This window comes from Loa loa (assembly GCF_000183805.2).
Source record: "Loa loa unplaced genomic scaffold supercont3.243, whole genome shotgun sequence".
Lineage (NCBI taxonomy): Eukaryota > Metazoa > Nematoda > Chromadorea > Rhabditida > Onchocercidae > Loa > Loa loa.
Window position 1 is genome coordinate 26,665 of NW_018108423.1, and position 13,649 is coordinate 40,313.

A 13,649-nucleotide genomic window follows, 5' to 3' on the forward strand; every position below is an offset into this window, starting at 1 on the left:
TTTTTTTTTTTGTTTTCCTATTGAATTTCGTATCTCAAAAATTATTCGTTCGTTGAGTGGTATGAATTATGAGTTGGTGCCTTATCAGAATCGATGACTGTCCTGCTAATTATCATCCAAACTTCGTTATGCTTCCATTCATGTCGAAGTTCTAGCTGGAATTTGAACTTAAATAGGATGTCTATATCTGTGGGGTTTTTTTTCACCAGTTTTTTAAATTATAATTTGAGAAACTGGGCAAAAAAGACAAAAATAGACGTTACCGTTTCAAACAACTATTGATCTTGATACTCTATTATAATATCATATAATTTGAAAACTGGTGAAAAATCCTTACAGATACAGATATCCTATGTAAAGATTAATACCTGTTTGAAATGGTAACGTTTATTTTTTGCCTTGTCAAGATCCATGAGTGTTAACTGCTTTCGTTATGCTTTCATTCATATCGAAGTTCTAGCTGGGATTTGAACTTAAACGGAACGTTTGTATCTCTAAGGTTTTTTTTTTACGTTTCCAAATTATATGATATTGATACGACATGGCTGAGGTGATAGTATTACGAATCTCGATACTTTCCTGTCGTTTAGCAATAGTGCTTTGGTAAAATATGTTGGATAAGACAACGCTTTCGAACTATGCAGTTTTCTGTTGGTACTATTTTTTTGTACCATCCCTTTCTCTCCCCTTTTTTCATTGACTTTTTACTGAATGAATCAATAATTTTTGAAAATATAATTTATAATACCAATTGCGTATTAAAAACATTTAGGTGCAAGACAATTCACCTGGACAAGCTGCTGGACTGGAGCCATTTTTCGATTTTATCGTTTGTATTGGAAACACACGGCTGGTAATTATTTTTCATTTTTTTATTGTATTGCTGCCATATTGTAATATTCGCGACATTGTCGTGAAACACGACAATGTTACGAAAACCACAAGTTTCCAACTGTCAAATTATTCCGCTATACAGTTGTACATAGATTTCTTTAGAAAAAATGATGAACAGATTCGAGAGCGGTCAAATTTGCTATTTTCCGTATAGCAGGCATGCTTGAAATTTTTTGAATAGTTTTTCCTTTTTTTTTTACAATTCGATTTTCCCCAGTCTTTCGCACATCCATATGAGATGATATGTAAAAAGCGGATGCTGCCATGTTTGAAGATATCAGTAGTATCACGTTTTGGACATGGGAGGTGGAAGAAAATAATCATGTCTAATCGTCAGCAACTAGCTGTTTGTATAGTATTATGAAACATATTTCATCTCTAGTATTAATCTTCGCAACAAGTGGCGATTACTGACGTAAAAATCTGGGATGTTGTTATAGTTGGGTGAAAGACAAACCTTTCGAATAGTTTGGTTTATTTCAGGATTCAGATAATGATACTTTAAAGGACATCTTAAAACAGCATGTGGAACGATCGTTAGAACTAACTGTTTATAATAGGTAAGCTATTTATGCTCTTTTTAATATCTAAAGACATTCTAAATTTCCCATTTGATTCTATAACTTGTACATGATTAGTTGTCCGCTGGTATATTAATTAATATCACTGAAACATTGCTACTCCTTTCCTTGCTTACTCATCTTCTGTCATATCTTGCATTATCTTCTTGAAGTTAGAATAAGTGGTTATGGTTTTTCTTCGGGTATCTACATCTGATGTCCATATTTCCCTCACTAAAACGAGTACTTCCTTAGACTCATAGCCTGCAAATATTTCATATTTCTAGCAAAACTCAAACAGTTCGACAAACACAAATTACGCCATCACAAATGTGGGGTGGTCAGGGACTGCTCGGTATTTCAATTCGGTTCTGCTCATTTGAGGGAGCGCGTGAAAATGTTTGGCATGTTGTGCAAGTTCAGCCCAATTCACCGGCCGAAATTGCTGGTTTACAATCTAATTTGGATTATATACTTGGAGCAGAATCTGTTCTAAACCAGGTTTGTTAGTTCATTAGTTCATGGATGTTGAAACATCCATAAACTTTCTTTTTAAAATCTTTATTGTTGATTCATAACTTATGAGTTATAGAAATAAAAACAAGAATGAACTTGTGGATATGTATTTCAGTCTTTCCTTAAATTGTTTACCAACTAAAATAAAGTGTTACTTATAAAAACTGAAGATTTAATATAGGAATCCGCTTCGTGGAATTCTCAATTTGATCTTCCCTCATTAAAAATTATGCTTCATTAACTCTCCTGAGATTTATTTTGAGAGAATAAAATGAAGAAAAGGAAGAAAGTGACAGTAGGCGAAAAGAGAAAATATAGGTAACGATGGATTCTTACTGATCATTAATAGATGCCGTTTAGAATTTGTCAACGCATGCGAAAAAAGAGCACCGGCAGTAAAAAGATGGATTAATTATGTAATACTTTATTTAAGTAAAAATTAATCAGTGCTTTTCAATTTTTTAAGTGACTACGCGCTTTGATCTCTCAAGTGATTGTTACGAAATCTTATGTGAGACTGTTTCAAACTCGTATATTATTTTATTTAGGCTGATGATCTTATTGCCCACTTACAAGCAAACGAGGGGAAACCCATCAAATTGTATGTTTATAATACGGCGAGTGATTCTGTACGAGAGGTATGTCCCACTTTCCTGTGCTTATTGCATTAGAATAATGAAAGTAATTAACGATAGAGAGATGTCCCAACTCATTCAACACCATCTTTCAGAAGAGCATCAGTCAAGTATTGCTGTTGGGACTACAACTGCAAGTAAAAGATACGGTTTAAAGAATTAAAGTTCATGGCAGGAAATCATTTGTTTGCTGAAAAGTGGTATATCATGATGCATAGGAAATTATGAAAGTGGCCAGTTTCTTTGAATAATTGTTCATATGTTTGATTTTTTTCAGGTCTCGCTTACGCCTAACTCAGCTTGGGGTGGTGAAGGATGCTTGGGATGTGATATTGGTTATGGCTATTTGCATCGCATACCGGGTGATCGACGTGGTCCACTGAAAGGCGAGGAAATTGCCGAAATGCTTCAACAGCAGTTAAATGGTGCTGATTCATCAGATGCCGTGCCATTCACGAATACTGATAATTCGTGCCATTCTGGGCCTTCTACTACCGCAAACACTGCCATCAATATCCCTCAGCCAGGTATATTGCAACATTTGAACAGCTTCTTTAATTTTTCAAGTAGAGAATTTTCTGTTTAATTAGATCGGGAATATAAAAAATTTGAGCATAGCTTAAATTGTATAAAATTGACAGTATTGGTTTGTATGAATAAACACTACCACTTGTCAGCAGACTATAATGAGATTTTACAATATTTTCGCGGTGAATTCGATTATATAATTCGACCTGAACCTGAAGTAATTAAAATTTTTAATCATGTTGCGTAATGTGGTTGTCGTCCGTTTTATAATACCATTTATGTCAAGAATGTTCACACGATTGCTTGGTTTTATATTTATAGGCAGTACAGGTATTCCACAAATTGATTCAATACAAGTTGCTACAAAATTCCCTGATCCAAGTTCATTTATGCCACCAATTCTGAGACAGGTTAAGCTTTTCCGAATCACATCATATTTTCTGTTATATGTTCTGCTAGTGATACAGTTCAGCATTCCTGTGTTTCCTCTGAAGCCTTTTTATGAATTTTCTACTACGTTTAACTCACTAATTTTGTATCTTTAGCCAGCAGTATCTACTAACGCAACAGTAGTAGGTGTGACTGGAGTAAGTGGTCCTTATCCAAGCGAGGTATGTTCTACAGAATTTTCACCACCGATGCAGTCTATCATGGTAAGTTTACATGGCTGGGAAATTTTGATTTAAAAAGACCTTTATATTCTGGATATTTTGGAATTGTTTCTATTGTGTTCCTATCTTGCAAAATAGGTTTTTGTGGAGAAAAAGATGAGACTTTTGGTAAAAGAAATTATATGAGCTCATCAAATTGCATAACTTTTGGTTACAACTTGCTGCTAGTTATTTTCCATCACACTGGTTGCAGGAACAACCATTAGCTACTAGTAATACCAAAATGAGTGTTATACCACCGCCTTCAACGGCATTTCCAACCCTTGAGTTGTCGACATCTCTTGGAACTGAACAGCCGTACTCTGTTCAAAATAATGGCGCAAATTATGCAAATGCAAATCAAGAAGTTCAGCAACAACAACAAAATTTCACAGGAGATTCAGTGGATACGGAGGTTTTTTTTTACGTTTCTTGAGCTCGGTTCTTCAAGTTTCTTTAGACTTAAGCCAAACGAAGGATTGAAATCACATAAGAAAACTAACTGGTCAAATGAGAAATCATTTGACCAAGTTAATAATTAATCACTAAGTAGATTACTGTGTGGCGATTTATGTTTGGCATGTATTGTTTAAATTGAATTTCAATCTGGATTTTATAGAACTGCTCAACATATCATGGAATTTCTTATTAAAATTCTTTTAAAGAAGCATATATGTCATTTCAGCAGTATGGTGGAACATCGGTATCTATTCCTCAACAATCATATTATTTATCACAGCAACAGCAGCACATGCATGATCCACAATATCCACCACAGCCTCCTGTTTATAACCGTGAGTACATATTTTTCTTAATTTCAGTTTTGCTAATGTGTAGAATGGAAGATTTTATCAAGACTTCCAAGTATTCGAACCAATCAGTTCAAAAGGATAATAGAAATCCGGTTGTTAACAAGTTATAAAATCTATGGTATTCTTGCAGCTTCGTCTTCGTCTTCTCAATCAATGGTAGCGGGTATAGTACCTCAGATGTTTTCAAATTTGCCGCTTCAGCAGCAGCAACAAGGATCATACCCAATCCCACCGTTGCCCCCACAAATATCAGCATCTCCTGCAGTTCCGTTTACAAGTTCTTCACAGTTTTCGGGTTTGAATTTCCCAATGCCGCCATTAAGTACAATAGGTATTACACATCTAGCGCCCCCACCAACCACAATATCTTTTGGTTTACCGACACCATCTACGGTACCGTACGGACAACAGCAACAATCAGAAATGAATACTTACTCGGCGACGAACCCAACTTTTAAAACAGGTTTCCAGATGGCTGGAAATAATCAACTCGGTTTACCACCACAGGGTATGTTGTGAATTTTTCATGGTTTCGAGATGTGCATATTAACTAGATACAATTTATTTACTTAATTGATTTGATTTGGCTCATTTTTCGACTAATCATTGTGAGTTAAATCGGATAATTAACAAGTATTCTTAATGTTAAAATTTGGAATTAACAATTGGGCTAGCTAACATGGTTTGTTGTTTACCACTGTAAGTTTACTTCTAAAAACAATCGTGCAGACAAGTTGGATTAAGTGGTAATACAACTTGTGGTTTTCGTTGGTTGCAATTATTGGTTTGACAGTATGAAAAAAAAAACCCTTGAAACTTCGACAACTTTCGCATTATAATTCAATATTATTGTTATTACTGTACTAGACAACGTTGTTATCTTTTGGTAAAGATTGAAAAGGTGATTTAGATGTTATTAGTTTCTATTTTATATTTCGAGAGGTGGAATTTTCTGCTTTTTCTTGAAGTCCAGGAAGAAACACTGTGGGGAGAATTTACTAGGAGGGAATACCCCGATATCCCTAACAATTTTTTGCAGTGTGTCAGTAATGTTACATGGCTTTACGAAGGAGGAGCTATCAATTAAGGAAAAGAATTGATAGCTAATTTGTTTATCAGGAGTAGGTGGAATGTAAATAAAATTAAATGTGTTTTGATTTCTTAATTTGTTGATACAGGAACATCAACAAAAAGAGTATCGGTTTATTACTAAAGGATCAATTGTAGACGAAAGAAATAAAATTATTTATAAAAGTCTGAATCACCTTGTATTTTAATGACACGATATCATTTCATGTTAATTTTAATTTCCTTTATTTAGTGCCAACAACGTATTCTCAATAATAATTCTGGCCGGTTAATGCGCAATACGAATGTGATTTTGAAGGAATTGGATTTTACACACATCGATAATAAATTTTTTTATAGTGGAAATATTGAACTATGGCGTTCATTTTTTAATGTTGAAATAAAATTTAACAATTTATTGATTATTCACCGATATAAATATATAAGTAAGAAATAGATGAAAATTGTAACTAGAATTGTGGCATCTTTTTAACAATTCTTGCATCTTTTCCCATTGATTTTCAATCTTTTCGCATTGCCTTAATTTGCATGACTTTGTTACTTCTCAAATTTAGGTAAAAAGTTCGTACTTATTTATATGAAATTTCTATCACTGTGTCTTCGTTACTATGGTTTTTCGTTTGTTTCGGTTAGCTGGTGAATTAATAAGGCTCTTAATGTTGTGGCTTTCATCAGTATATTGTAGTTTTCAAATTGAAATTGTATTGCAGTTATAAATATCGGTTACTACTGATACACCACATGTATGTACTACTTCTTAATGAATCTTAAGGATATTCTTCATGAAAAAAAAAGATGGAAAATAGCAACGAATCTATTCCATTATTATTTTTTTTGGATCTTTCCCATGTCAAAAATTATAATTTATTGATCCTCCTCAACTAATAATATATCTGGTTTTATTTTTATTGGAGAAGTAAATTTCTCAAAATGATTCAAAATGAATGGTAAAATAAATTTTTTGGAACAACTGTATAAATTATTCTTTACTTATATTTATTCATTACATTTATTTTAAACGTCACCTACTTGCTCTTTTTTGATTTAAAATTTTTTGAAAGATAATACTACATAATAATGATACAAGTGCTGGATATCATTTCATTCCTTAGAAATTACAATTATACATACAAGAGTTTTTACATCATTAGTTACGTTCAACTTAGATTGAATCAAATTCAATTAATGCAATCAATTACGATTGATTGTATCCGTTAATTGTTTGGGATTGTTGACTTATTCTGTTTATTGTATGTTTCTTGATTGATTTGTTCTGCTATCCTTTTGGCTGGAAAATAAAATTCTTCACTTCATCAATACATAATTTTATTGTCAAATATAATATCAAAAAATCGGTCATGAAACCGAAATATCAGAAAGTATTTTGTTAAATGTTAAATAATCAGTGAAATTTGTCGGTCTTAACATCTCTATGACGTTACTTCCGATGCTAAAAATCTGCATGCAAAGATCATGATTTTGCAAGAGCATATCGGACGTTTAAATAAGAAACAACCTAATTTTCCCATCCACTTTGCATCAGTTTGAAATTCGAAAACGTTTCACCTTGGTTTTTTCCGATTGATTGATTATATGGTAGCGAAGTTGTGGAATTAGTGGGTAACTTCTAGATAAAATTTGATTGGTTTCCAGTTGAAACTCAAGGGTTTCACAGAAAAGAAGCACAAGATTCTCAAGAAATGGTAGAATTGTTTAGTGGTCATTTCTTAGTGACAAGAATTCTTTGCGAATAAATGTAAAATTGTTTGTTCTTTAAAAAGACTAACTTTTGTTTATTTGCAGATAGCGATGACATCGATTGAAATAGAAGCTTCGGAGTGAGTTTTGTTATTTTTCCCATACTTTGAGTTTATTTATAACTTATGCTTCACCCACTAATTTTCTTGAGTTTCTTTTTTTCGAAATGATGAAGGTGGGTTTCTATTGCCATCTGTTAATACTCATATTTAAGATAAGCATTATCATTCTTCTTCAGACAGAATTGATACCTTTTAATTTGTAAGTTTGGCAAGTGGAAGTTTCTCCGGGAAGGATAATTTTTTCCCGGGAAAGGTCAGAAATAATTTGTTGTTATTAAAATTCTTATAATTTAGCGTTGTACGTCTTGTGGAACAGTATTTGAAGGAAAATAACTTGATGCGTACATTGGCAGTTCTACAGGTTTGTCTTGTTCAAATTTTTTATTTAGTGAAATTTTAGGGTAAATTTGTACTAGCGGAACAAATTTCTTCGATAACATAAAAAAAAAAAATCAAAAATGATGTTTACCATATGACATTCGTCTAATTATTGGAATAGGTATGCCACTAACTTAAATATGCGTAGTTTTTTTAACCTTAATTGATTGGTGGCTGTCTTTCTTTAATAATTATACAAAGAAATTTGAGCATGAAAATTTGATTTCATTGTCCACATGAATAAACCTTTTCAAACGAAATGCTTGGTTTGATTATCTTTTGATTAAGATGACTGCAATTTCTAGATATATCTAGTTTGTTCTCATCAGTAGATGGGAATCTGTTCCTTATTTTCAGGAAGAAACAAACATTACGTTGAATACAGTAGATAGCATTGATTCGTTTGTGCATGATATACAAAATGGCCATTGGGATACGGTGCTTAAAGTTATTCAGCCATTAAAACTACCGGCTAAAAAGTTAATCGATTTATACGAGCAGGTACTACTTCATAATATGTTTTGCAATATATGGGATGAAGCATGTAAAGCTGCTTACATAGTTATAATGAAGTTGAAGGAGTCAACAAGATAAATATAGCATCTTGGATAAGTAGTCATACTTCAGTTGCCGAATAGAGTGCTCATAGTAAGGTAAGAAATGGACATGGTAAGATTTTTATATGTTAATTCTCAGATTGTGATTGAATTAACGGAATTGCGTGAATTGGGTTCAGCTCGACTTCTTCTGCGGCAGACCGATCCAATGCAACTACTCAAAACGACTGAGCCGGAGAGGTACTGGCGTCAACTATTATTCCAGATTTATTTCAACAGCAGCAGTACAAACCATTGCACTGGGCTGTTGCTATCGTCCATGCTTAAATCTAACTTAAATTTTACATTCTATTGCTGTTTACCTAAACCTTGACCGCTTTTCAGTTTTCGAAAAGTCTGAAATAGAAACTTAAAAATTAGTTGAAACATTGTCCATTTCTTATTCCATATTCTTCCTCAGATAATATTTTTAATATAAGATAGTTATATAGTTGTATTCCTGATTTCTTAGTGCATATTTTCTCATTTCCAGATATGCACGACTAGACAATCTTTTAGCTCGTTCCTACTTCGATCCACGTGAAGTATATCCTGATGGTAGCTCAAAAGAGAAGCGAAGAGCTGCTATTGCACAGGTTGTCTTTAAGTTTTACCAAAACATTCGTTTTGTGCTAGTAGTTTATGTGCAGTCGACTTGCAGCATGCATCTTCTGTTTTGGATTAAACTGGTATTAGTGAAATTCATCGAAAAAAGAATTTTTTTTTCAGTCTTTGTCCGCCGAAGTGAATGTTGTACCACCATCCAGGTTGCTGGCACTTTTAGCTCAAGCACTGAAATGGCAGCAACATCAAGGACTTCTTCCACCCGGTATAATTCAATAATTTCACTCTTGGAACAAAATTACGGTTCAGAATTTTTTAAAAAAAATTGTGGTTTAAAGTTCAAGAAAAAATTACGGCTTGGAATTTTTAGCACTGTTAAACAAATGTTCCTCGAATTACACAATTATAATTCGCAAAATGTTTAAAAATTGAGAAGAAAAATTGTTGAAACAACAACTTCAGTGACTATAAAACATTCTTTACCTAACGTTGTATAGCAGTGTTTCTCTTCCTAAGTGTTCGTCATAGATCTAATGTGACCCTTTGCATTCCTCACGAATACATATGATCTTCGTAGCGTTCAGGAACACAGATCGACTTATTTCGTGGTAAAGCCGCAATTCGTGAGCAGGAAGATGAACGCTATCCAACACAAATGGCACGTCAAATTAAATTTGGTAAAACAAGCTTCCCGCACTGCTCGCAGTTTTCACCAGATGGACAATACTTGGTTACTGGTTCAGTGGATGGTTTTATCGAAGTCAGTTTTCTCTTGTTTCCGAAGTTTCAATATAAAATCTTTTTCAATCAAAATATTAATAAATTTTATGGGTTCTCTTTACAGGTTTGGAATTATATGAATGGAAAGCTACGGAAGGATTTGAAGTATCAAGCACAAGATAATTTTATGATGATGGATGGCTTAGTTTTGAGTTTATGCTTCAGTCGTGATTCGGAAATGTTAGTTACAGCTAGTATGGAAGGCAAAATAAAGGTTTTTTTTGATTCATGTTACAACAGATTATAATATAATTTCTTGAAACTACAAGTAGTCATTCGTACTTTGGTAGAGGAAGTTTAATTCCTCACTTGAGTTCACCAAACTTTTATTTAGTATTTTCGAGCGGCAAACCCTTTGTGTTATACCTCTGGGTAAGAGAGCATATTTTATATCTAGTTCTCATATTTATATTTACCAAGTCTCAAAATATCTCTATAACTTCTAAAATTGAATTCAAAATTGCCTCAAATGGTGAGTAACATACTTCTCTTGCTTATCCTTCTTAGCGAAATTCAATAAATTTCAAATCGATTTCTAAGCAAATATTCTATCCATATATCTTTGTCATTTAATGAATTTCATAACATTCTTTTTACAATTCAGGTATGGAAAATACAAACGGGGCAATGTCTAAGACGTATTGAGAAAGCACATAACATGGGCATTACTAGTGTACATTTTTCTAAAGACAGTGCACATGTTCTTTCAGCATCATTTGATACGCTTGTGAAGTAAGCTATACAACTTTTTTGCTGTTATATTATCCTAATGAATTGAAAGGAACTTAGTTTGGAGGATTTTGAATATGAAGTGTTGATTTATATCCACTTTATACATTTTTAAACTGCGTTACTGTCATGAACACTATTTTCATTATTCTTTGCAGAGTTCATGGATTAAAGAGTGGTAAATGTCTGAAGGAACTTCGAGGACATACAAATTATGTCAATGATGCGAAATATACGGAGGTAGGGAGATTAATCTCGAGAGAATGACATGAAATATATTGAAATATATTTAAGTTTACGGAGAAGGGATTGATGGAAAAACGACAGCGCTGTACTTCATTCCAGTATTTTTTCGATTATACTGTATCAGTTTTAAGCTAAGTTTTCAGATTTATAGTTTTTAGGACGGCCACATGTGTGTTTCTGCTTCAAGTGATGGGACAGTAAGAGTTTGGAATTTGAAAACTTGCGAGTGCGTGAATACGGTTAGAGTGGCGAGTGATACCGTTGTAAACAGCGTGAATCCAATTCCGAAATCTGATAATCAATTCATCATTTGTAATCGGTCAAATACAATTGTTATTGTGAATATTCGAGGACAGGTGAGGAGATGTAAATTCTTAATTTATGATTTAAAGAATTTCGAATCTATTCCAAATTTTAATGCCTGTTTAAAAATGAAAAATATTCCCCACGAATTTCTTATCATGTTTCAGATTGTTAAATCGATGACTTCTGGTAAAACTGAAAACGGTAGTTTCGTTGCGTGCACACTATCTCCACGTGGTGATTGGGTCTACTGTGTTGGCGAGGACCATGTGCTTTATTGTTTTTCACTAATTACTGGCAATCTGGAAAGTACATTACCGGTATGTTGTGTAGTTCTTGTGAATGAGAGAAATAAATGGAGCAAAATAATGAATCATTGTTTAAATAAGATAAATAATTGGTACGTGAAATTTCTGAGTCTAAGGAGAAAGAAAATTAAATCTTTTTATTCCTTTTTTTACACTAATTTTTGCAGTTACATGACGATCGAGTAAATGGTTTATGTCATCATCCACATCAGAATCTGATAGCATCATATGCAGAAGATGGATTGTTGAAATTGTGGAAGCCATAAGAACATGACGTGAAATTTCGTGAAGTTTGGGTTACTAACTTATTTAGATTGCTTCATTTTAAATGAGTTTTTTTTTCCGAAATTTGTATTTAAATTGTAAAGTGCTACTATTCCGTGATGAAATAATTTTTGGTACAAGTATTACCTGAATGGTAGGCCAAATAGTAGTTTCATCTTTTTTCGTATAATGGAACTGAATTGTAAGATAGGAGGCGTATATGTAAGCACTGGTCTTAATGCATATTCTTTTCTTTGGAAAGGATATGCATTATGAATGTTATAATATTTGAGGTATCTAATTCATGAGCATTCTTGATTTAAGTGAGATTAAGGGGTGGATCGAAATGGAAAATGTTTGTTATATCAGTCTTTTTATTTTAGATATTCTCCTTTTGAATTGTTGAGTTACTATCTATTTGTTTTATCCTGTCCAATAATTCTGTTTTCTTTTTTTTTTTTCGAATATTGTTCAGTTTGCTTAATGTTATTCCTCCTGTTTCAGGTGCTAATGTCGGAAGTTTATCATTTTCTAAAGTAATTGTGCTTAAATAAATATTTTTCTTTTAGGTTTTAAATTTTCAGATTAGAATCTTGAAATTTAGACATTCATTTCCTGGAAAACTTCATGGTTTTTTCTTCTTTTTGAACTTCTTGATTGTGATTTTTTATCATTATGTAATTCATCCATTCTCTCAATGTCCGTAATTTTCAAAGCCGAAGAATCGTCACCCATGGAGGAAGTAGAACAAACTACACATCATGTTATTTATTTCAAGTAGAAATCAAAAGTTATGTTGTATTATCGCGTACCATAGACGCAAAAGTTACGTACGAATATAGTAAGAATTTGAAAAGTTTAATGTTAAGGATACTTTTGTTAGCTTGATATCATAGCTATTTCTACCTGGATTATCCAAATTTTAGTCATCAATTTTGGTCCACTTTATTAAACTGGTTATCATTCTTATTACCAGGGAAAGACATGTCACATTTATCATTAAACTGTATAAATTCCAGATTTTTCTTGATCTCTGAATTGGGAAAGAAACTGTTTTCCAAATGTTTGTTACTCTTTGTAATTGACTAAGTCATCTTTTATAGAGGAAGAATTTTACCATTTTTTTTTTTTAACAGGAAAATATTATCAACTACAAAGGGTTAATGTTTTGCAACGTTGCAAATTAGTTTGATTGTTGTCCAATGATAATGCATAAATTTGATTATAATACTCATCGACAATCATATTGCAGGGTGAATCCAAGAATTCCAATGAATAACAATACAGCTGTAGGCGTTGTTTGAATAATTCCTTAAAATAATGAAATTTTAAAAAATTCTTTTTTCTTTTGAGAGTGGTTGAAAAAAAGAAATGTTGAAAACGTCAGATTTGAGTTAAAATTGTTAGAATGTGAAAAAAAATTTTTTTCGATTATTGTCATTTTTTGATCCGTGTAATTTGTATTCCTACCTCCCTATAAAATCTCATAAATTATCTGTTTGTTGTAGTATTTTGAAATAAATTAAGACTTGAACAGGTGATCAAACAGTTAAATTAATTAATTAAAGTTAAATTAGTAGAATATACGAATTAAACTCCCTTGGTCAAAAGTAACAATTTTCAATTCAACTTTCTGTTAACAAATTTCTCTAGTTTTTCAGAAGTAAAAGTTTTTATTAGATTCTTCAGAGGTTTGGTCTGTATATATCCTAGCAAAACTGAGCTTCCTGATCCAGTAAATTCCCGGAGAGTACATAGCGCTCCTACTATTATATTTCCTAAAATATCCCATTGTATACTAAAAGTATACCTGTCGTTTCTCCTTTCATATCTTTCAATTATTATCCTATTAGGTTTTTCGCAGTAATTATTTAATTTATATGGAGAATTTAAATTTGAATTAAAATTTTAATTAACTTACCGTGGAATTTCTTGATAACGTAACAGCTACATTGAATAAATTTTGCAAATTTCACA

The 13,649-nt window shown here is 32.5% G+C and overlaps 3 protein-coding genes across 3 annotated transcripts in view; 2 read left to right on the forward strand and 1 right to left on the reverse strand.

The window, feature by feature from the left end:
* Window positions 1-5,960, forward strand: part of LOAG_18269 (hypothetical protein) — a gene marked incomplete at its 5' end in the record, with an annotated part of 6,889 nt that extends 929 nt beyond the window's left edge. The window contains 11 exons of the mRNA XM_020450932.1: window positions 773-853; window positions 1,378-1,454; window positions 1,742-1,955; window positions 2,519-2,608; window positions 2,883-3,132; window positions 3,455-3,543; window positions 3,679-3,786; window positions 3,998-4,198; window positions 4,469-4,577; window positions 4,726-5,103; window positions 5,917-5,960. Coding sequence (XP_020305336.1) covers window positions 773-853; window positions 1,378-1,454; window positions 1,742-1,955; window positions 2,519-2,608; window positions 2,883-3,132; window positions 3,455-3,543; window positions 3,679-3,786; window positions 3,998-4,198; window positions 4,469-4,577; window positions 4,726-5,103; window positions 5,917-5,939 — 1,620 coding nt within the window. The 3' untranslated portion in view covers window positions 5,940-5,960. The remainder of the gene's footprint in view (window positions 1-772; window positions 854-1,377; window positions 1,455-1,741; window positions 1,956-2,518; window positions 2,609-2,882; window positions 3,133-3,454; window positions 3,544-3,678; window positions 3,787-3,997; window positions 4,199-4,468; window positions 4,578-4,725; window positions 5,104-5,916) is intronic.
* Window positions 5,961-7,479: 1,519 nt separating this feature from the next.
* On the forward strand, window positions 7,480-11,832 carry LOAG_07939 (hypothetical protein). Its single transcript, XM_003143471.2, has 13 exons — window positions 7,480-7,522; window positions 7,799-7,865; window positions 8,240-8,383; window positions 8,579-8,679; window positions 8,972-9,074; window positions 9,208-9,307; window positions 9,627-9,802; window positions 9,887-10,036; window positions 10,427-10,554; window positions 10,710-10,791; window positions 10,956-11,153; window positions 11,268-11,420; window positions 11,576-11,832. Exons 1-13 carry the CDS (start codon window positions 7,494-7,496, stop codon window positions 11,672-11,674), a joined length of 1,530 nt encoding a protein of 509 aa, XP_003143519.1. The 5' UTR covers window positions 7,480-7,493; the 3' UTR covers window positions 11,675-11,832.
* Window positions 11,833-12,818: 986 nt separating this feature from the next.
* Window positions 12,819-13,501, reverse strand: LOAG_07940 (hypothetical protein; the record flags this gene model as incomplete). Its single annotated transcript, XM_003143472.1, has 3 exons — window positions 12,819-12,983; window positions 13,314-13,450; window positions 13,483-13,501. The coding sequence occupies 3 exons, from the start codon at window positions 13,499-13,501 to the stop codon at window positions 12,819-12,821; spliced, it is 321 nt and encodes a 106-aa protein (XP_003143520.1).
* Between the last annotated feature and the right edge of the window lie 148 nt (window positions 13,502-13,649).

Bases quoted from the DNA above. Each gene is read 5' to 3' on its own strand.
- LOAG_07939 (XM_003143471.2), top strand. From the start codon at position 7,494: ATGACATCGATTGAAATAGAAGCTTCGGA. The intron at 9,308-9,626 runs GTATAATTCAAT...CGTAGCGTTCAG, and splicing joins TCAAGGACTTCTTCCACCCG to GAACACAGATCGACTTATTT. The intron at 10,037-10,426 runs GTTTTTTTTGAT...TTTACAATTCAG, and splicing joins GTATGGAAGGCAAAATAAAG to GTATGGAAAATACAAACGGG.